Source organism: Lithobates pipiens, unplaced genomic scaffold, assembly GCF_037356315.1.
Source record: "Lithobates pipiens isolate NorthernLeopardFrog02 unplaced genomic scaffold, aLitPip1_a1.2 Scaffold_23, whole genome shotgun sequence".
Taxonomy (NCBI): domain Eukaryota; kingdom Metazoa; phylum Chordata; class Amphibia; order Anura; family Ranidae; genus Lithobates; species Lithobates pipiens.
Window position 1 is genome coordinate 194,025,936 of NW_027507785.1, and position 23,923 is coordinate 194,049,858.

The following is a 23,923-nucleotide window of genomic DNA, read 5'->3' on the forward strand; positions in this document are numbered from 1 at the left end:
AACAGAATGAAAATAAGCATGGGTAGTCATGTGACCCATTTTTGCTCTTCAGTTTAGTGTATAAAATCTCAGACTCTCTCCATCTGGCCTGAAGACACCATTGGCTATACAAGACATGTTTGATCCACAGTTGGACTCGTGCCGACACCAACAACTGACTAAATTTTTGTGGATTATTGTGGGAACGGGGTGTCATCCAGTTCTGGCACCCTGCTTCAGAATCCCTGACTGGAATCTGGGCCCTCTTCTCATGGGGTTTTGGCGGCATTTAAGCTGCTTCTTCAGACACCTGAAGCATTTGTGCCCCATTCCTGCTGAAGTGAAAAAGGGATCTGGGCCCAATGGTCTGTTCTGAATAAAGACCACAGTCTCTGTTTTGCCCATTAGTCTACTATTGAAAGCATAAAAAACAGGGGTTGGGCTTGTGGATTCTTAGTTGCTGGTATAAGGTCCCTGCACTTCTATGTAAAATCTACCCTTAGTCAGTGAGCTTTTGCTGCCACTGTGGAGAGGAAGAGGGCACTATGTTACATATTTTCTGGACTTGTAAGAAGCTGGATGGGTTTTGGTCTCAGGTTGGGAAGAATATTAAGCTGCTTACTGACTTTCATCTGGGCTCTGACCCTACTAAGTTCTTTATGCACTATTCTGATCTCCCAAAACAAACATACAAGAAATCTATGCTTAGTCACCTGTTAAATGTGGCAAGGACCTGCATACTGGTATAATGGAAGTAGAAGACAAGCCCTACTCATTTATTGTGTGTAAAGCTTACATTCAGCCTATGGTGCCTATCACTGCTGCGCTGAGGGGCAAGGAGGAATGGTCCAGAAGGAAGCTTTTCCTCTGGACTCTGTACACATGTTCCCGGGAGTAGAATTCTGCCCCCGTTAGTAGTTGCAGACATGTTGCAACTGCCCTTCTGGTTCAAATAAAATGATCAGACAAGGTGGTGGGGACACTACTTTATTGCTGGTATTGCAGTGCTCCACACTGTGGGACTCATCGCAGATGCTAGTCATCAGCAAGCCACCTGTCTGGGGTTGTCTGCTATAATGTGTTGATTGCAAGTAGGTCTAGTGTGCCTCCTAAGGGTCTTTCAACCCATTATTAATTGTGCTAATTAACTCAGCTATTGTCTACTAGTTTATACTTGTAATAATGTGTCCTTTTGTATTCTCTGTTGTAGGGGCCAAATAGTCTAAGCACCTAGGCTGGGTTAAATGACTAGTTAATTATGTTTCTAGTTACAGTTGTATTGTTAGGGTAATATGTTCCAGAGCTTGGGAAGCAACGTCTTCGCGGAGATACCCAGTCAGAGTGTCTGGGTTCTGTCACACCTGCCTGCCCTGCACTCACAGCGGGACAAGGGAGATGCATATGCTGTGCGGAATGGGAAATCTTATACAGAGCCTTGAAAAAGTAAGCCTTTCTCCCACAACACTGACAGGGACATGGGATTTACTGCCAGCAGCATCTGTGGAGTTACAAGAAACTTCTCAAGTTGAAGCTCTAGCAACCAGACAGAGGGTCCAAGACCTCTGCCCTACCCCTGTGGCAGTTCCAGGGTCCCAGGGTAAGAAGGAGATGGTCACTTCCTAGTAGCAGATCAGGATTCAGGGAGAGAAGGGCAAGGAGGTTGTCATTCTCCCTTCCCAACAGTCAGACAGAGTGGAGGAAATTGTCTTCACTCCCCAGCCAGGATCCATGCACCTGGGAGACAGTGACAGAGAAATGTCATCCCTGCAGCCAGGTGATGGAATGGAAGAGGAAGCAGCCAGCTCACCTCCCCAATGGTAGCTACACAGTTTGAGAGAGACCGAGGTTATCCTTCCTCCCCAGCAGCAGATCCACAGTCAACGGTTAGCTGAAGCAGACAGTCCCCAGCAGAAGTGCTGGCAACAGGGCAGAGTGCTACCAACCTCTGCCCAGCACCAGCAACAACTGTGGAGTTCCAGGGGGATCCATGACAGTCGACCCCTTTCTCCAGCGACAAGGTGGTGTAATGAAGCTTCTACTCCCAGCTGAATCGCTGGCCTCCCCCAGCAGAAGACCAAGCCTCGGGATTTTACAAACCACCCAGCTGAAGCGCTGGAAGCTGGACAGAGACTCAATGACCTCTGCCCCACACTTAATGACGACATCTATTCCTTGCACTATTCCTTGCAGCAAAGAATGGAGATCATGCGGACTGACTATATGAGTTCACTCTACCCATCTAACACATGTCCAAACCTTGTTAGTTGACTTTTGATGGGGGAGATATGTGATAGACTCACCCGGGACAGAGGCTTTTTGAGGGGACTGAATGCTAGCCTCCTTCATACTGACTAATGGCCCTGACTTTTAAGGGAACACTACACTTTGTGAGGCGTATGCCTGGAGACCCTTGGAGTGATGTTACTTTGAATTCAAGTCCATGTCTACCCAAGACACACGGACTCTGGGACCCATGTTAAGGGCCTATACGCCACATTTCCAGTACGGACTGCTCCACACTGTGGGGCTCATCGCAGATGCTAATGTCATCAGCAAGCCACCTGTCTGGGGTTGTCTGATATAATGTGTTTATTGCAAGTATGTCTAGTGTGTCTCCTAAGGGTCTTTCACCCATTGTTATTTGTGCTAATTAACTCAGCGATTGTCTACTAGCACACTACACTTGTGGGCTGTGTTTATACTTGTAATAATGTGTCCTTTGTATTCACTGTTGTAGGGGCCGAATAGTCTAGATACTTAGGTTGGTTTAAATGACTATTTAATTCTGTTTCTGGTTACAGTTGTCTAAGCTGTTAAGGTAATATGATCAGGAAGGGGGATGTCCTCCTGGTGTATATATTTTGTGTGAGATTTAAAATAAAGCAGTTCTTATTCTGGTTTACTCCAAAACTGGTGTTGCCTAGTTCTTGGGGTAACTATAGCCAGATTCACTAATTTCATGTTCCAGAGCCTGGGAAGCAACGTCTTGGCGGAGATACCGAGTCAGGGTGTCTGGGTTTCATCACACCTGCCTGCCCTGCATTTACAGCGGGACAAGGGAGATGCAGATGCTGTGCGGAATGGGGCATCACATACAATGCCTTGAAAAAGTATTCATACCCCTTGAAATTTTCCACATTTTGTCATGTTACAACCAAAATCGTAAATGTATTTTATTTGGATTTTATGTGACAAAATGGCACATAAATGTGAAGTGGACGGAAATGATAAATAGTTTTCAAAAATTTTCACAAATAAATATGTGAAAAGTGTTGCATGCATTTGTATTCAGCCCCCTTTAGTCTGATACCCCTAACTAAAATCTAGTGGAACCAATTGCCTTCAGAAGTCACCTAATTAGTAAACAGAGTTCACCTGTGTAATTTAATCTCAGTATAAATACAGCTCTTCTGTGAAGCTGTGAATAAAAAGCGTCATGAAGGCCAAGGAACACACCAGACAGGTCAGGGATAAAGTCGTGGAGAAGTTTAAAGCAGGGTTAGGTTATAAAGAAATATTCCAAGCTTTGAACATCTCATGGACCACTGTTCAATCCATCATCCGAAAATGGAAAGAGTATGGCACAACTGCAAACCTACCAAGACATGGCCGTCTACTTAAATCAGGGGTAGGCAACCTCGGCCCTCCAGCTGTTTTGAAACAACAAGTCCCATGAGACATTGCAAGGCCCTGACAATCACAGGCATGACTCCTAGAGGCAGAGGCATAATGGGATTTGTTGTTTTACCACAGCTGGAGGGCTCAGGTTGCCTACCCTGACCTAAACTTACAGGCTGGGCAAGGAGAGCATTATTCAGAGAAACAGCCAAGAGGCAAACCCTGCACTCAGCACACCCCTGAACATAACACACTCTTGGTATTTATTGCCCCTTTAAGATCCTCCCACTGTTAGTGTCATTTGGCCACACCCACTGTTTAATGCGGTTTGACAGGAGTGTGTGGTTAAGTTCCTGCGCCTACTGCCCTGGATACATTTATATAGTCTTACAGATACAACCAGTCCTTTGAGGGCAACCATAATGCTGATGCTGCCTTTAGGCATTTAGTTTGACACCTCTGTTCTATGGGATACCGTCAAACTTCAACCAACTGAAAAAAATAACAAATGGCAACAAATGCCTCTATTTATAATGCATATTGTTAGACAAGGTCATTTTTTTTTTGTGGGCTATCTGTTAAGTGTGCTGGAAAATCTTTGCTTGTGATGTATGTTGCCCTTCCATGTGCACCTTACTGCATAGGTTACTTATAGGTGGGGGTGTTTGCCCCTTTTTTGTACAGTTAGTTGAATTTGATGTGGGGACGCACTGGATGCCTTCAGCTGCCATTGTGCCCTTGCTGGGTGTCCCGGTGCCTTTAAGGAGGAGTGGGCTCCCTCCAGGCAAACCCTCCCTTAATCGGTCCACTGCTATATGTGCTCCAGCTTGGGGACTCTAGTGTTAGAAACGCAATATACAGAGAAGCTTTGATGTGGGTACTGTGGCTTACGCGTATATTTTAAATTGTGTGCAAACTAAACCCTCTGTTATTTATGTGAATCATCAGACACTGGCAAGTTTTTTTTTGTTTTTGAAGGCTAGCTGGTAAGTGTGCTGAGAAATCTTTGTTTGCTTGTGACAAACCCCAACCAGTCTCATTTGGGGGTGAACCAAGTAAAAGTCCTTAAAAGGAGAAAAAAGTATAAATACGTAGTCGAATAGAATAAGTGACAATCAGTTGGATCATAATTGTGCATCAAAGAATGATAATGTGAATTGACAGGAGATCCACCACCAGAAGCACCAGTCGCTTACAAGAGAGATTGAACTCATATAGGTGAGTACACCCAAGGAGTCAATCAAGCTTTGTGAAATATACGGGATGATTCAGGCTCACTGTATGGACACAACCTCCAGAGGGATGTTCGAAACGGTAGATATCAGCAGATTAGATAAGAATGTGCAATCAGCCTGACCATTTAGATAAAAAAGAAGAAGGAGAGCACATATCGTAATTCCGAAAGGAATGATAAAATATTTAATATGTAAACAAAAGAAAAACACTAATTTTTCCATGGTATAAAAAGCGCTTATAAGAGGACAGTACCAGTGGAATCAGCATAACATCCCAATGCATTTTGCCTCATAAGGCATCATCTGGGGTGGACAATTTTTTTTTTTATTCTTGTGTAATGAATATATGTCACTAGCACTCCAATTATTATTCACACTATATTGATTTTGGTTCAGTTCTAAAATTGTTCATTGTTTAGCGCTGCACTTTTCAATCTTTTTGCATATTATATTGATTCACTGCTGTGCTGTGATCCACCTGTTCTGCTATGATCAGCAGGGGTTAAGCGGACAGATCCCCTGCTGATAAAAACAGAATCTGCCCCATGTGAAAGGGGCCTACGTGTTGGTGTGATATGCCATACAATCTAATGCAGCACAGCAAATGCTCTGAAACCGACTGCCAAAAATGCTGCATGCATCTTTATCTATTCAAAGAAATGGGCTGCTATAACGCAAAGCATGTTAATGTGTAAAGCAATACACATTAACACACTGCAGTGGACATGTCTGATGTATATGTCTGAAAAGGAAGCCTTTAATTCCAACAGTATTTTTATTGTTTTGGAAATATAAGGGCTCCACACTTAAAGCGGAGCTCCGTCTGTAAAAAAAAATTAAACGTCAACAGCTATAAATACTGTAGCTGCTGAATTTTAATATAAGGGCACTTGCCTGTCCAGGGATCCCCCCGATGTCTGCACCCCAAGACGATTCATTCATCAGCTTCGGGTGCAGGTGCAGGTGTTGCAAGTAAGGAGAACCATCAGTGAAGGTGTAATGTTTGTGCAGAATCACTGTGACCCTTAACCCCTTTCTCATGATGCATGCTGGGGGAGGGGCTGTACCAGGAAGTCAGTCACGAGTGTGTGTGGGACTGGAAGCAGTCGCATGATACTTAGAGGGAGACCTGTTGTATTACGAATCCTCCATGTAAGCATGCACATCGCTTTCTGAGTGAGTAACAGTGGCGGCCCGTGCATTAAGAGCGCACGGGCGCGGCCCCCTCTCTCCTGCCACCCCCTCTATAGCCAATAGATAGATTCATACATTGCATGAATCTATCTATGGCCGCAGCTACCACCCCCTATTCAGGCGCCCGGTCCCTTTTCGGGCACAGGGCGCCTGAATTACAGCGGCAGGGGTGTTTTTGAAGCACCCGATTAGAGTCATAGGGGCCTTTTTCACACGGGGCGGATCAGTGATGATCAGCCCCGTGGATATCTGCTTGCTCAGCAGGGATCGTTCCGTCGATCCCCGCTGAGCAGGAAGATGACAGGTCAGTCTCTGCACACTGCACAGGGACACTACCTGTCAGAGCGCCGCTCTCCCCTATGGGAGATCGGGTGACCACGGACCGCAGAGTCCGTCGTCACCCGATCTGATGACGGATGGAAAAGTAGGTTTTTCCTCCGTCACACTTTTTCGGATCGGAGCCGGTCGGATGCCAGCGGACATGTTACCGCTGACATCCGATGCTCCATAGACCTCTATGGAGCATCCGTTCAGGTCCGCCTGAAAAACTGACAGGCGGACCTGAACAGATCAGCCGTTTGAAAGAGGTCTAATAGGCATCAAAAATAGTGACCTCAGCTGTGGTCACTCAGCTGTGTTAGAAAAGCGAATGAATATTTGCTTTGCTAACTTTAAACCGCCTCTCCGCAAATCAGGTGCTCAGGTCTGTTACCTGTCACCTGATTGGCTGAAATGACAGGCGCCACTATTGGATGCCTATCAGGATGAGGGGACAGGAGATGAGGATGACGGGAGACACACGAAGGACCCCGATCATCGCCGTCACCCACTGCCCCACCAAGACAAGATAAGTATCAGCAAAGAGGTACTCACCGAGGCCAAGATGCAGAGAGTGGTGGCTGTTGCGACTCAGCGCACACCACCCCTGGAGGTGATACAGGGAATGGGTTGCACCAAGAGGCACAAGCCTCCAGCGGGATACCTGACTTGTGTGAAGGTCTGGAAGAAGGCTTGTGCAGGATGGACCGGACCAGAAGGTAAGCAGCCAGCAGGTCTGTAAAACAAGTAAAGAAAGTGCAGAAACAGGCCGAGGGTCAAACACCAGTAATCAGTCCTGGAGCCAGCAAGGCTGAGTGCAGAGGATAATCCAGAGGCAGGCCGAGGGTCATACACAGGTGATCAGTCCTGGAGCCAGCAAGGCTAAGTGCAGCAGACAGAGAATAATCCAGAGGCAGGCCGAGGGTCAAACACAGGTGATCAGTCCTGGAGCCAGCAAGGCTAAGTGCAGCAGACAGAGAATAATCCAGAGGCAGGCCGAGGGTCAAATACAAGTATCAGTCCAGTGCGCAGGAAGGCTAAGAGCAGGAAGTCCGTTTAAACAAGCCAGGAGTCAGGTCAGGAGAGAAACAGGATAGTCTTCAGGCAATCCGGGTCAAAACAGGAAGTGGCAAACAGGAACAGGAAGCAGGGAAACACAGGTGAGCTGAGACAAACCAGCAACTTGTCTGTGTGCTAAGGATCCTTTTATAGGCTGGTCAGGGAATTCACGTTATGCGTGTGCTTGAGCGCACTCGCGCACGCCTCTCAGTAGGGCTGCGAATGTGCGCGCGCCGGAGCGCCGATCCATGGCAAATTTGTGTGCATCTTTGCGCAGAGAGATGGTGAGTTTGATACAAATTACTTCCCTGATAGTGCCTCCCCCCAAGGGGCGGCCTCCGGACGCCCAAGCTGGCCATCAACTCCGGATGTTCCTGATGAAAAGCTCTAATCAACCTTGGAGCATGAAGATTACCAGAAGGTTCCCAGGAGTTGTCTTCTGATGGGTACCCTTTCCATTTTACTAGGTACTGAATTTGTCTGCCTGAATTTGTCTGACTTTCTGCAGCTAAGTATGGCTTCCACTTCAAATTCGTCCTCCCCATCTATTACAACTGGAGGCGGGGGAGGCTCCTCTCTTCCGGGAAATGGACTAGGAACCACTGGTTTTAAGAGAGATACATGAAAAAACAGATGTATTCTGTATGATCTGGGTAAGTCTAACTCGAAGGCCACAGGATTCACCATTCTCTTGATTGTGAATGGGCCTATGAACCTAGGACCTAACTTACATGAAGGGCAGGGTAGTTTGAGATGGGTAGAGGCTAGCCAGACCTTCTCGCCAATTCCAAAAGCTGGATTCTCCTTTCTCCCTTTGTCGTAGTACTTCCTGTAGTCTTGAGCTCTTTGCAGGGTTTCTCGAATCTTCTGAAAATTTGATTGGATAGAAACTATCCGATCCTGAACAGCAGGGACTGACGTTTCAGGGATGGAGTTGGGGAGGAAGGAGGGATGGAATCCAAAATTCGACCAAAACGGTGTTTGGTTAGTAGCCGTGTGTACAGAATTGGTGTATGCAAATTCTGTATAAGACAGAAGGGAAGACCAGTCATCCTGGGTAGCCGGAACAGAAACAGCGGAGATATTGTTCTAGAGATTGATTTGTCCTTTCTGTCTGACCGTTGCTCTGAGGATGGTATGCGGATGAGAGACAGACCTTGATTTCCAAGGCCTTACAGAGTTCTTTCCAGAATTTAGAAGTAAACTGAGGGCCCCTAACTGAGACGATACTGTTAGGTACTCCATGGAGTCTGACTATTTCCTTAATAAAAGTATTGGCAGTGTCCAAGGCAGAGGGAGTACCAATCATGGGCAAGAAGTGGGCCATTTTTGAAAGACGGTCAACCACGACCAGGATGGTAGTAAACCCTTCTGAGGGTGGCAGGTCCACAATAAAGTCCATAGAAATGTCTGCCCATGGCCGTTCAGGGATAGGTAGGGGTCTCAGTAATCCCCAAGGTTTGGCTTTAAATTCTTTGTTGTGTTGGCACGGAATGCATGAGGAGACAAATTTCTGACAGTCCCGCCTCCAACCAAGCCACCAGAAGGAACAGGAAATCAATTCTGACGTCTTCCGTATTCCGAAGTGGCCGGCCAACTTGTGGTCATGAAAAGTCTTTAAGATTGCTGGCCTTACTTCCTGAGGGACAAAGATCTTATCATGTGCCCAAAGTAGATCATTGCGTTTCTTCAAGGAAAACACTACGGGATCGGTACAGTGGCTTGAGGCTGTTTTAATGGCGGTTACCAGGTTGGATTGTGTAAGCAGGAGAAAATTTTGTGGTGACAGAATGGTGCTGGGCTCAGTAAACTGGGGGGATTCAGGGAACATCTGGGAGAGTGCATCCGCTTTGCAATTTTTGGACCCGAGACAGTAGGAAATGTGGAAGTTGAACCTAGAAAAAAAAAGTGCCCAACGGGCTTGTCGTGGTCTTAAGCGCTTGGCTGTTCTGAGGTATTCCAGGTTCTTGTGGTACGTAAAAATTGTAATAGGATGAGTTGCACCCTCTAAGAGATACCTCCATTCTTCTAAGGCAAACTTAATGGCCAATAGCTCTCGGTCACCGACATTATAATTATTTTCCGGAGGATTTAGCTTTCGGGAGGCAAAGGCTACTGGATGCAAAAGGGCCTTGGGGCCCCGTCTTTGTGAAAGAATGGCTCCAGTGGCGGTTTCAGAAGCGTCAACTTCCAACACAAATGGCAAAAGTGGGTCTGGATGCTGTAGAATGGGTGCTGAAGTGAACAAAGATTTCAGTTTAATGAAGACTTCCTGAGCTTCCTGGGACCACTGGAAGCGTCCATGTTGACGGGTCAGCTGCGTAATCGGAGAAACAATGGATGAGAAGCCGGCAATGAATCTTCGATAGAAGTTAGCAAAGCCTATGAATCTTTGCACAACTTTTTTGTCCCCTGGAGCGGGCCAATCAAGAATCGCCTTGACCTTTTGGGGGTCCATGGCGATCCCCTGAGTGGAAATGATGAATCCAAGAAATTGGACAATGGTCTTCTCGAATTCGCATTTTTCTGCCTTAAGGTATAGTTTATGTTTCCTAAGAATGGTAAGGACCTTTCTTACATGGTCTCGGTGTAGTTCGATGGTGGCAGAAAAAATGAGAATGTCGTCTAAATATACGACTACAAAGTCATCAAGGTAGTCTCTGAAAATGTCATTCACCAGGTGTTGAAAGGTGGCCGGGGTGTTGCACAGACCAAAGGGCATCACTAAATACTCAAAATGCCCAAACCTGGACCTGAAGGCTGTTTTCCATTCGTCATTGGTACGAATCCGGACAAGGTTATAAGCGCCTCGTAGGTCAAGTTTGGAGAAGATCTTGGCAGTCCGAAAGCGATGAAATAGTTCTGGGATGAGCGGGAGTGGGTATCGGTTTTTGACAGTTATTTTATTGAGTTCCCTATAATCGATACAGGGTCTGAGGGAGCCATCTTTTTTCTCAACGAAGAAAATACCCGCCCCGGCTGGAGATGAAGAGGGCCGAATGAAGCCTTTTTCCAGGTTCTCATCGATGTAGGCTTTGAGAGCCTTTAGTTCAGTCTCGGATAGAGGGAAAATGCGCCCGAACGGTAACAATTTGATGGGGCAGTCGTAAGACCGATGAGGTGGTAGACAATTGGCCTTCTTCTTATCAAAAACATCCTTAAACTCGAGATATACTGGAGGGACATGCTGAAGACTGTTGGATGCAGGAACGACTGCCATACAAGTAGCTGGAACTGGAGGAAAACAGTGTTGAGAACAGTAATGCCGCGTACACACGAGAGGACTTATGTCCGGCAGACTTCCAAAGGAGTTCCGCCGGAGTTCCGACGGAGTTCTGGCGGACTTTTCGACCGAACGGACTTGGACACACACCATCACACCAAACTCCGACGGAGTCGAACGTGATGACGTACGACTGGTTCCGAATAAGGAAGTTCATAGCCAGTAGCCAATAGCTGCCCTAGCGTCGGTTTTAGTCCGTCGGAGTAGCATACACACGAGCGGATTTTTCGAAGGGGACCGGGTCCGGCGGAGTTCCGTCGGGAAAATTTGAAGCATGCTTCATTTCTAAAGTCCGTCAGACTTTTGCGAAGCTAAAGTCCGTTGCAGCCCACACACGATCGAATAGTCTGACGGACTCAGTCCGTCGGACTTTGGATGTTGAAAAGTCCGCTCGTGTGTACGCGGCATAAGAGGATGTAAAAGAGACCTTCTTTCTGCCCCAGTTAACTTGGGGGTCATGGGCCTGAAACCAAGGGAGTCCTAAAATAATAGGGAACATGGGAGAAGAAATCAAATCAAAGCGTAAGAACTCCTGGTGGCCCGAGTCCGTGATGGTGAGAATCGGCTGGGTCTCTTGTGTAACTGGTCCAGAGCGAGGTAAAGACCCATCAGCCAAGTGGACAAGAAGATTTTGTTTTTTGTCTTAAAGAGGGATGTAAAGTTTGAGCCACAGAGATGTCCAGGAAACAACTGCATGCTCCGGAGTCAATTACGGCCGGTAGTTGAATCCTCTCTTCCGCCAGCTGCAGAGAAACAGAAAGAGTAACATAAGACTGGGTGAGGTTTGTGGCTTTATAGTTCATAACAAATTGCAGAGGTGGCTTACAAGGTCTCACTGGGCAGTTGCGAAGGTAATGGCCAACCCCTCCGCAGTACAGACATAGGTTGGCCTGTCGTCTTCATTGCCTTTCATCTGGGGTGAGACGAGGGCGAACAAGTCCTAGCTGCATGGGTTCCCCTTCCGCGGCCAAGGGGCCGGCAGGGCCCGGAATTGGAGGGTAAGGAGTGGTCGACTTTGGGAGCATCCAGCTGGGCCGAGGGGTCTGAAGGCGCTCAGAGCGACGCTCCCGCATGCGCCTGTCCAGCTTGGTGGCTAATTGAATCAGGTCCTCCAAAGAGGCGGGGGTCTCCACTTATGTTGGTATTGGTACCTGAGGGCGGCCTCATTCCAGCCGGTGTCAGCTGACCACTTACGGAACTCGACGGTATAGTCCTCCACTGGTCTCTTTCCTTGTGTTAAGGTGTGCAGAGTGGCTTCAGCTGTAGCAGTACGTTGTGGGTCATCATATAACTGACCCATGGAGTTAAAGAAGGTTTCCACCGAGTTCAGGAGAGGACTTCTTTGTTCCATAAGACTATGTGCCCATGCCTGGGGTACTTCGGATAGTAAGGAGATGATAAATCCAACTTTCACTATTTCAGAAGAAAAAGTCCTTGGTTGCAGGGCCAGATATAAGGAGCAGGCATTTTTAAATGCCCTGAATTTTTTTCGGTCGCCCGAAAATCACTCAGGCATGGGTACCCTTGGTTCAGGAGTCGCCATCACCAGGGCAGGCGGTGAATGGGCCTGTGGTAGGGAGGCCCCGCCAGGGGGCGCTGGTGCTGCGTTAACTGGTGCAGGTGTTCCTGCTAATTGCTGAAGACGGTTGTCGATTTGGGTGTACCCTTCTTGCAATTTCTGCACAGCGTCTGCAAGGGCTGTAACTTGCTGGCACAACATCTCCAAAGGTGAACCCGCTCTGTTGGCCTCTGACATGGCTGGTTTGTACTATCAGCAAAGAGGTACTCACCAAGGCCAAGATGCAAAGAGCGGTGACTGTTGCGCACACAACCCCTGGAGGTGATACAGGGAATGGGTTGCACCAAGAGGCACAAGCCTCCAGCGGGATACCTGACTTGTGTGAAGGTCTGGAAGAAGGCTTGTGCAGGATGGAACGGACCAGAAGGTAAGCAGCCAGCAGGTCTGTAAAACAAGTAAAGAAAGTGAAGAAACAGGCCGAGGGTCAAACACCAGTAATCAGTCCTGGAGCCAGCAAGGCTGAGTGCAGAGGATAATCCAGAGGCAGGCCGAGGGTCAAACACAGGTGATCAGTCCTGGAGCCAGCAAGGCTAAGTGCAGCAGACAGAGAATAATCCAAAGGCAGGCCGAGGGTCAAACACAGGTGATCAGTCCTGGAGCCAGCAAGGCTAAGTGCAGCAGACAGAGAATAATCCAGAGGCAGGCCGAGGGTCAAATACAAGTATCAGTCCAGTGTGCAGCAAGGCTAAGAGCAGGAAGTCCGTTTAAACAAGCCAGGGGTCAGGTCAGGAGAGAATCAGCATAGTCTTCAGGCAATCCGGGTCAAAACAGGAAGTGGCAAACAGGAACAGGAAGCAGGGAAACACAGGTGAGCTGAGACAAACCAGCAACTTGTCTGTGTGCTAAGGATCCTTTTATAGGCTGGTCAGGGATTTCAAGTTATGCGTGTGCTTGAGCGCACTCACGCACGCCTCTCAGTAGGGCTGCGAATGTGCGTGCGCCGGAGCGCCGATCCATGGCAAATGTGTGCGTCTTTGCGCAGGGAGATGGTGAGTTTGATACAAATTACTTCCCTGATAATAAGTGCCGGGCAGGCGGTGAGTGGGCAGGGGTCACACTGGGGGCATTCAAGGGCACACTGGGAGCATTTAATGGGCACACTGACAGCATTTGATGGGCACAGTGGCTGCGTTTGGGCACAGTGGCAGCATTTGATGGCACAGTGGCAGCATTTAATGGGCACAGTGGCAGCAACTGATGGGACAGTGGCAGCGTTTGAGGGCACAGTGGCAGCGTTTGAGGGCACAGTGGCTGCAATTGATGACATTTTTTTTACATAAATTTTGAGCACCAGCCATCACTGGTGAGTAATAAACCCTTCCCTGGTTAAAAAGTGCATCCAGCCTATGTGTAAGTTGCTGAGTGGATACTGGCAGCATTGCTAGCAACACCCTGAGAGACCCTGTGTCAAAGGGGCATAACGGAAGGCTTCAGGCTTCACAGCCAGTTTCCTACTTCTCATAAGCGAGTCATGCTGTGCCTTCTGAATGGCCTTGCCATCTTCTGGAACACACACAGGTGCCAGAAGGCAGTGGAGGGGGGAAAGAGGAGGGGCCGGATGTTGTAGATTGCCGTGTGGCAAAATTACCCAGAAGTGGGAGCGAGTACTGGTCAAAACCAGGTACTCACTCCCCACCAAAAAGTGGCAAATGTGGCAGTGGAGAGGGGGGGGGGGGAGTGCGAACAAGTGGGGCTTCACCTTTATGTTTTTTTTTTCTAGGTTTTTACCAGGAAGAGTAATGGAAACATTTTAATTATAGTTTTTTGCATACTTTGCTTTCTCAAATATTTACCCCAAAATACAACTGACAAGTTCTTCTGACTGAATGGATATCACATAAGCAAGATTTAATGATAAGTTTTAAAGTGAAAATGTACATTTTAATTTAGATGAGCTCCCCCTCACAGATATTATGGTGCATGCAGGAAATTTTTTCGTTATCAAGTTGCTTATCTTGTCATCTTATTGTAAAATTAATTTTAATATTCCAAGTGAACAGTGGGAAATCCTAATGGGCAATGACCGCAAGATTAGGTAACTGAAGGGGAAACACATGTTCCTTATTAATACTGTAAATATGTTGGGGAAAACATTTATAAATGTACCCAGATACAACTAAAATTAATTCATGTAAGTCATGCATGTTGCGCAGAAAATCAAAAGATTATAATAGCACAGCAAGCCAAATGAACAAAAAAACAGTCTACATGTTACCAGTAATTCTTCCTTTGTGGATAATGACTTCGCAAAAATACAATCAGAAAAACGTTCAACCTGGAGAGAAATTAGGACTTTTAAACACTAACATTGACTACAAATATCTGAAACGAAGCAAACACCTTACTTTTAGAATAAAACAAGTTGTAATCAAAGAATGTGTTTATTAAATTTTATGGTGCTTTGTAAACCTAGTCAAACAGCTTTGCATTCATGCACGAAACACACGCCATGCCTCCTAATAATAGAACTGCCTGAGAAGCTGATTAAGTGGAACATGCAGGTGTGACCATTGAACAGCCCAACCTATAAATATTTAGTAGGTATAGTAGGTATAATACTGGAAAAACTGGAACAACTCTCTCAATTTCAACTTCTGCAAGTTTGTTTATATATGTAAGCACATGCATTTATATTCCTGCATGTTTTGATACAGGGGCAAATATTATAGCCAAGTCTTTAAACCCGTTCTCATAGAAATTTGTAGGTGGGCACTTCTGATCTTCCCTTCTGAAAATGGTAGCTGCCTGCTATCATGTTAATGCTTTGGCCTTGGCACTTTAAGATCACAACAACTTTTTTTGTAGATCAGGAGTTTACTGCTTTATATTTTTTCCAGGTAAGTGACTTAAGTATTCTAAGCCAAAGACAGCTAGACAATATATTCCTTTACATGTTTAAAGGAACTGTATATGTGTGTGTGTATAATATATATGTGTAGTGTGTAGCGGATGACATTTTGGACAAAATGTTATACGCATGTAAATTTAGTTTTTGTCTCAGAACAGTAGAGGTTCTGAGGGTTAATTGCATAGGTTGGCCTTAACATTAGTCTGGCCAGGCTGTGTTTGGAAGTTCTGCCTGGTCATGTGAACGGTGAGGTGCACATGACAGGCCAGAACCAGGCCTTGTTGGATGTTTAGGTATCAGCCTTCTCGGATACAATCAGTGGGAGTGTCGGGGCCCGCTGAGGAGTCTGGGAAGGGGTACTTAAGAGGTGTGGGTCACGTGTTCGGGGAGAGGAGTTTGTGAGACCCGTGTGGTCTGTTCTGGTTCCAGGACCGGGGTAGCCCCGCGAGGGGTCCCGATCAGGGGGTGTTCGACATCCCGCAACATGTTCCAGTTAGAGGCCCCCGATAGACCTGCCTGGTCTGTTCCCAAGTCTCGGACCCGGCTGGTCTGAGGCGCAGTAACTGAGGGAGGATTCAAGGTGTCCGGGTGTGCTCTCGGCTTGGAGAGGCACCACAGCTCATGAAAGTGAACAGGGGAGGACTCTTTGGAGGAGGGCTGGCAAGTGGCATCCTGGGAAGTGCCTGGTTACTGAGTTGGGAAGGACATTGACGAATTCACGCTTTTCCAGTACCATTGAGGAGACAGGAAACGTTCCAGGTACTGAGGAAAAGGTTCCTGTTCACCTTTAGTTACAAATTGTACACGTTCATAGGATTGATTCAAGTTTGAGTCAATGTGCTGACTGCCATGATCTCTGGCTAGAGATCTGTTCAGCCTTGAAGTACCCAGCTGCGAGTGGCTACTCTCTGGGTGGAATTAGAGACTTTGCTAGACCTGCAGTTCAAGGTGCCTGAGTTCTTCACCCGTGCCCTCTGTTCCCACAAGAGACTGTGTTATTGGATGTTATTCATGCAAAATAAAACCTTTGTTAAAGGACTTTATCCGTGTCAGTGTTCAAGTCGTTGGGTATCTACCCTGGGAACCCCCTAGATGTGGAAGAGCAGGCCAAGAGAAGGTAACTGGTAAGCTCAATAAGTCAAGGGCGCCCAGAAAGGGTTGTGGCCGCTACATATATATATCTCATGTCTGTGAGGTGCCCGAAAGAAGAATGTGTGTCTACAGGAGAGGGGCAAATCTAAGGAAGAATGTGCCTGTGATGAGGAGTAAGGCGAAATATGTAGCACGAGGGAATTGGGGGGCAGGAGAGGATGGATGTCAGCTGGGGAGTGATGAATGTCAGCACTCCCCTGTACCCTATTTGTAGGTCCTATTCTCTTTCGCAGAATATTCTCTACCATGCCATGAGGCAGCACTACCCCTGCTCTTCCTGGAGGCCACAGTCAGGTGATCTGCTGGCAGACCTTGTCCCTATGACATTTAGGACATACTCTGTCACTGGATTACAATATCTTCAGGCACCCGCTGTCCCTCCTCCTTCTTCTCCCCCCACCCCCCCCCCCCCCCCCCATCGGCCTGCTGCAGTGTCAGAACAGGGACAATAAGCTGTGCTGGCTCTTCTGCTGTCCACTGTTTCCAAGCCTCCCTGCCTTTAAGCTAGTCTTCCTGCCATGGGAGCACACAAATGCTGCAGGAGCATGCTAAGCCTCGGGAATAAAATAGATGGGACATCCCATGATCTGTCTGACTGTTCCTGCAGCCTTCACCCGAAAGAGAGGGCAGAGTTGCTGCACCAAGAGCAGGATGTAGCCTTAGAGGTAGAAGGGAAAATAGTAGTAGAGAGGTTAGGGGGATGCGCAGAAACCAGAAACAGTGTGTTTCCAGTTAGTGACTTTGCTTTAATAATAAAATAATAAAAAATGCCCTGACCAAGAGCAGGTACCACAAGGCTCTATTACTACTATAAATATAAAATCTCAATTTACAGAGGTAAGTGCTACACCGCCCAAGCTAAGTCCTATCTACCCAACTATATAATGATAATATTTTTATTTCCTTCTGAGGCACTATCTTTGGATAGTTAGATGGTAGGTAGGTGCAGCCTAGCTGGGTTTCCAAGATCACAGACGTCTAGCACATAGAGGCAGATTGGCATAGTGCAATGGTTGTCAGGCAATGGCAGGCAACCTTTGGTGCCTGCTGTTAAGCAGAGGTTTGCATTTTAACTTTAAAAACCTTTTTAAGACTAATGTGTTTTCTTTAAACATAGCAATAATTATGTAGCACCCTCCTAGATAGGTGCTAGTTTAGGTAAATGTTGTTCTGGGCTCACTGTAATCAGTGTAGCTGCATGTGATTATTCGGGTCTGTTCTGTGTTTTTCTGACTGCAGGGCTTACTGCTTCCCCATGTGTATGGAAATGTTCTGGGAGATAGTGTGCTGAGAGAGTCCAATCAGCAGCTGATTATTTATGAGGCCCTGGCCAATACCTTAGACACCATATGGTGTCTAGGAGTGTGTATAAATACCATGAGACTTGAAGCAAAAGAGTCTTGTCCCTGAGGAGGAGATCACAGCCTGGGGGAGCTGTTTGCCCCTAAGCAAGCCTGCCGTGCGTTCAAAATTCATCAAAATCTCAGCTAGGACAGCTGAGGGCCTATTCTACTGAAAGTCTGCTGAAGCTGACTGAGGGACTTTTTGTCTGGGATCTAGTCTGGTATCACTAGAAAAAGTGTCTGGAAGATATTCGAAGGATGCAACCAATTATCCAAGTATGCTAGTGAGTAAAGGCTGGTGTGAGAGATCCTTAAGACTATGCGCTAATGCCATCCCTCTTCTGCTAGAGTCAGTTTTGTTCAAAGGGGACATTATGTCCGATGTCCTGAAGAGCTCGGTCCATTAACTTCTTGTGCAAGAACTCTGCTCAGAGGCCTAAGAGAGAGTTTAACATTCTTAAGTTACTACTAAGAAGCTCAGTTTACCATTTACTTATGCAAGGACTTTGCTCATATCTTTAGAGAGGAAAGTTTAGTGTCATCAAATTGCTACTAGGGGTTACTGGAAGATCCCACAGTTACCCTGAACCTTTCTTAGTTCAAGTTCTACAATAAAGCATCAGAAAAGCATACCCCTAGACTGTTCATTGAGCCAAATGAGTGATTGTGTGCCTGGCTGCAGGACCAAGACCTTAAAAAGGAAGTAAACTCTGCATTTTAAACTGCTTTTTTCATTCTATGTAACATGGAACAGTATTTACGGTCATTGCCCAGGTAAAGGATATAAAAATACTTGTTACTTACTGTTTTTTTTTATCTTTTTTAATTATTGCTACTTCCAGGAATTGGCAGGGCCATCTTAGGTATTGTTTAGTGAGTACCCTGCGGACGTCATTTCCGCCCTTCCTTGGGCTCCCTTGTCAAAATTTTGAGCATGCGCGATCGTATGCTTACAAGTCTATGGGATGCCCTGGTTTACTGCTCGTGTGACATCCCACACTGGCAAGTCTCACGTGTCTTCTCAGTTATGCCGCAGAGAGCGGAACTCTCAGCTACAGCATTATGTTACAGTGGGAACGGCACACAGAGCGTGCCGTGACTTGAGAGACGGGAAGCGCATGCACCAGTGACGTCATGAAACATTGCGGGACGGAATACCAGGAGAAGAAAAAAGTAAGGAAAATTAGACAGGAGCAATCAGTAGTTATGGTAATAAGGATTAAAATTATTTGAAGTTAGGATAGAGAGTTTACAACCACTTTTAATGCTATGACTCCTATGGGGAGACTGCTAGAATTACTAATATATTTTACAACAAATTTCAGACCTGACTGTAACACAAATAGTGTAGAGGACCTAAGTGCTCCGTATGTTCATTCGTTTTCATGGAACAACAGATAGAAAAAAAAATTGGGATTACTTTATTTTTCAGCTGCTGGACTTGTTCCATTAGCATTCTGGACATCCTCTCTCCTTCTGTTAGAAGCTGCACATCTTCAGTGTTTTGTGATTGTCTATCAACGGTGGATGCTGATGGTTTACATGTCTGAAGACCATCTTCTGTAAATAAAAAAATACATAGGCTGAATTATTTGATTTCTGTATATGTTCTTCTCTGACAAACACAATTCAAAGAACAAAAGACATTATAATTAAGTTAACGGAGAAGTCCAGCCTGAGCTTTTTAGGCTCACAGGAGTGCAATTTGTTTTGCACTCCTATGACCCGTTTTCAGCGGAGAGCGGTCTGAAGGCCGCTCTCTGCTGACGTCACTGTTATCATGACTTCCCAAGTCTGGATCTGCCAGCTGCCTTGACTGATGATAGTCTCAGCGAGCCAATGAGACAGCCGCTCCCCAGGCCCTCCACAGATCAGCGGTCCAATGTGCGTGGAAAAGCCGAGCAGGAGCGATGTTGACTGACAGTCAACATTGCCCTGCTCAGGGAGGAGTGAGAACCGAGCCATTGGCGATGTTTGGTGGCTCAGTTCTCAGTGCAGAGACAGCAGGGTTCAGCTGCAGCATCGGTCTGATGCTGCATCCCCCTAGGTAAGTATGATTAGCCAAAAAAAAAAAAAACTTTTCTTTTAAGTTAAAGCAACATAGATTATTACAATCACAACCACTATGGATACATACAAATGTGATATTTTTAACCTAAATTAGCCAAATTAACCACTTTAACCCTCAGAAGAATTTATCCCCTTCCTGACCAGAGCACTTTTTTGCGAATCGGCACTGCATCGCTTTAACTGACAATTGCACGGTCGTGCGACGATGCTCCCAAACAAAATTGACGTCCATTTTTCCCACAAATAGAGCTTTCTTTTGGTGGTATTTGATCACCCCTGCGGGTTTTATTTTTTGCGCTATAAACAAAAAAAGAGCGACAATTTTGAAAAAAAACACATAATTTTTTTACATTTTGCTATAATAAATATCCCCCAAAAATATATAAAAAAAACATTTTTTTCCTCCGTTTAGGCTGATACTTATTCTTCTACATATTTTTGGTTAAAAAAAAAAATCGCAATAATAGTTTATTGATTGGTTTGCGCAAAAGTTATAGCATTTACAAAATAGGGGATAGTTGTATGGCTTTTTTTTTTTATTACTAGTAATGGCGGCGATCAGCGATTTTTATTGTGATTGTGACATTATGGACACATCGGACATTTTTGACACATTTTTGGGACCATTGTCATTTATACAGCAATCAGTACTATACAAATGCACAGATTCCTGTGTAAATTACACTGGCAGTGAAGGGGTTAACCACTAGGGGGCAGTGTAAGGGTTAAGTGCGTCCTGGGGAGTGTTTCTAACTGTGGGGGCATGGCTACATGTGACACATCACTGATCTCTGCTCCCGATCACATGTGGCAATACATGATTTAACACATGTTCTATGTCTAGGTCCGTCAGAATTTGTGAAAAAAAAGTCAGCTGAAGCCCACACATGATTGGAATATCCGATGAGATGATTCCGCCTGACTTTTTCTGCCGGAAAGTCCGACCGTGTGTACACGGCATTAGATTTAGAGTGACTGCACTTCCAAGTGCCCTTTCAAGTGTACTTGCAGTGCAAAGTGGATTTGCCTTTCGTAAATAACCCCCATTGTGTTTCTATAACTGATTCTCTGCCGTTAACCTCAGGAGTCTCAAGCTAGCTATACATGTGGCAATTTCAACTTTCCATTCACAAGAAACTGTATATATTATCATCTGGAATTGTCAGAAGCAATTTATGAGTTTGATTACAAAAATTTGATTCAACGTAAAATCAATATTGGGCAATAAATTGATATCTTAAATACAGCTCATTGGAAGATTGAACTGAAAATAGAAAAGAGCTATGACAATTTTATTTAAAATATTTGGATTTTTCAACTGGGTTTGCAGAGCAATTTTGACTCCATCTCCTTGCATTTGTTTAAAAAATGTAAAAGGGACAGGATGGAATTTTTTTTCAAACAAACTAATTTTTGTTAGTGCCAGTTCACACCAGAATTGTACAGGAATGCGTGCTACTTTCCCTTCTGTTTTCCGCACATCCTCCTACTGTGCAATTTTGCAGACTATTTATTTTAATAGGCTGCAAATCACATCAAAATTCAGAAAACATAGTGCATGCAATACTTTAAAAAATGTGCCACACCAAATTGCATAGTACTGCGGTACCATTCTATTTGGTGCCCACAAACGCACTGTGTTTGTGATCTGTGTTTGGGGTACAGTTAACATTACATTGGCACCTACAGCAGATTGTAAGGGCAATGCCCCTTTCTCGCACTTCATTCTAATGTGAACTTGCCCAGAATGTGGGTGATAAAGCTGTGCAAATTCTAGCGCCACTTTACCGTCGTTTTAGCAGTGCTATTCGGCCATTAGTGGGGTGGTTTTAACCCCTGCTAGCGGCTGAAAAAGGGTTAAAACCACCCGCAAAGAACCACTGCAGCGGCGGTTTACCAGAGGTTTGGCAGCGCTGCCCCATTGTTTTTAATGGGCAGGGGCTCTTTAGGAGTATACACCACTCCTACAGCACTGCAAAGATGCAGCTTTTTTTTTACCGTTCTGCAAGTGCACTGCCCCATTTCCTAAAGCCTGCGGGCTTTCACACTGGAGAGACAGGAGAGGCTTTTTACAGCCGCTATGCCAGCGCTATTTTTAGTGCTGTACGCCTGTAAAGCGCCTCAGTGTGAAAGTAGCCTTATAGTCATGCTAGATCCACAAAGTCAACATGTTTCTCATGTATAGCTTCTTTAGGACCTCATCTTGAGATCCTCTCAAATAAAGTTTTATTAATTAGATTGTGCCAGCATTACATAATCCATAACATATGCAACATGTTAAACAAACTGTTCTGGAATTACCAATGCATTTTACCTGTAAAATAACAGAGTGTAACAATCAACCCCTTAGGCCGCGTACACACGCGGGGACTGTTCGCCCAACTTTGTCCGTCAAACAGTTTCGGCAAACAGTCCGCTCAAAATTAGCATGGACGGACATGGCCACACACGACGAACGAACAGTTTGCTGAAACCGTGCGCGATGACGTGAACGGCACGTACGACGGGACGAAAAATACGACGTCCTATACACTGCATTATAACTTTCGGCGTGTAAATCCTTTCTGAGCATGCACGGAACTTAGTTTGACGAACAAGCCTACACACGAGGGGACTGTTCGCTGAAACAAAATTTCAGCGGACAGTTTTACGGAAATTCCGAAAAACCTTGTTCAGCGGACTGTTCGCTGAAACTGTCCGCTGAAAGCCCACACACGAGCGGACTGTCCGCCGAAACACTGTTCAGCGGACAAAGTTGGGCGAACAGTCCCCGCGTGTGTACGCGGCCTTACAGAACAGTGAAAATATAAACCAACAAACAGATACATAGAAAAGCAAATACATATATTCCATTGCCCTTGGGTTCCTTCCCACCAGAGATACTACCATGCCCTGCCAATTAGCAGACAATTCAAAAAAATGTCTGTCGGTGCAAGACCTGGTGTGTCCAACCAGGGAGCCCACAACTTATCAAATTTGCTGTAGCTACCCCTATGCTGAAAAATGTATTTTTCTAACCGAAGGGTATCTCCCATTTGAGCGATCCATTCCTTCGGGGGGGGGGGGGGGCAGTGGAAGTCCAGTGCTGAAGTATCAACTTGCGGGCCTGTTGAGGTACTTCATCCACCAGGAGATAACACAGAATCCCCAGTAGACAAGATTTTGCTTACTCTGGTACATGGACCTGGAACACCTGGTTCATCTTGGGATCCAGCAAGAGAGTTGAACCTGACTAGGCAAAAAGACACCTTGTCTAATAATGTAAAATATACACCTTATTTCATAGCATATCTTGCATGACTATAAGTAATGTGATTAGTGCATACATTGAAAATGTTGTATTGTGACATTGATTGAGAGATTCAGGTTGAACCACACTAAAATGCTTTGATTTTAATGTTTTGTTTATAACACAATAAATACAAGCTTTTTAAGTCATTTCTTACGTGTCTTCTCATATGTACCAGTAAAGTCCATTTAATCAAGTTTTCCTGTAGACAAATCAAACATAGTAGGCATACATATAGCATTTGATTTAAATGATGCGATGAGCAGCAGCCACCTTCTCTTAAACTTCTGAGTGAAGCAGCACGTGAAAAAGTGTGTGCCCTGCATTTTGCTTAGCTTCAACTTAACATCTGGCAATGACAAATCATAACTTGATGTGTTGGGCACTAATTTGCTTGATGTACACATTGGCAGCATGTGTTACAAGAAGAACGAGCAAGACTTTTGTTGCATTGTCGAATGGAAGGCTCTGTTAAAAAATTTGCAAAGGAAAGTACATAATATCTGACTGGCCTAGTTCTCATAATCTGTTTTCTAGTATGTTTTATATGGTAAGGATATATTTCAGATTTCCAAGCCGGCACAACTTGAAATGATGTTACTAATAACTAAGAAATATTATTATTTTATACCTCCTTGTATTCCAGTAAGTGAGTCTTCAGTTTGTTTATCTGTAATTTTAGGACGCTGATGAACATCAGTAGTTGTTGTCACTACACAGTTGATTTGGTCTTTGGAATCATTAGTATTTTGTAAAATCTGTGGAACCTTGTGGAAAAATGAAAAAGAGTAAGATTATTAAACCAAAAAGCAAACAGTACATCAACTTTCAGGTGGCTGCTTTTGTCTTTGCCATGTTTCTTAGCTATGCTAATCCACCATCAAGCTAAAGCAAATTCTGTAGATGCTTTGGGAGGCTGGGTATAACCCCCTCCCACTGTGCCCTGACGGCACTCT

General features: G+C 45.4%; 1 protein-coding gene across 1 annotated transcript in view; it reads right to left on the reverse strand.

Moving 5' to 3' along the window:
• Positions 1-23,923, reverse strand: part of AKNAD1 (AKNA domain containing 1) — a 159,641-nt gene that overhangs the window by 117,807 nt on the left and 17,911 nt on the right. Inside the window, exons 3-4 of the mRNA XM_077452713.1 lie at positions 23,599-23,734; positions 19,029-19,168 (exon numbers count right to left, since the gene is read on the reverse strand). Coding sequence (XP_077308839.1) covers positions 19,029-19,168; positions 23,599-23,734 — 276 coding nt within the window. The remainder of the gene's footprint in view (positions 1-19,028; positions 19,169-23,598; positions 23,735-23,923) is intronic.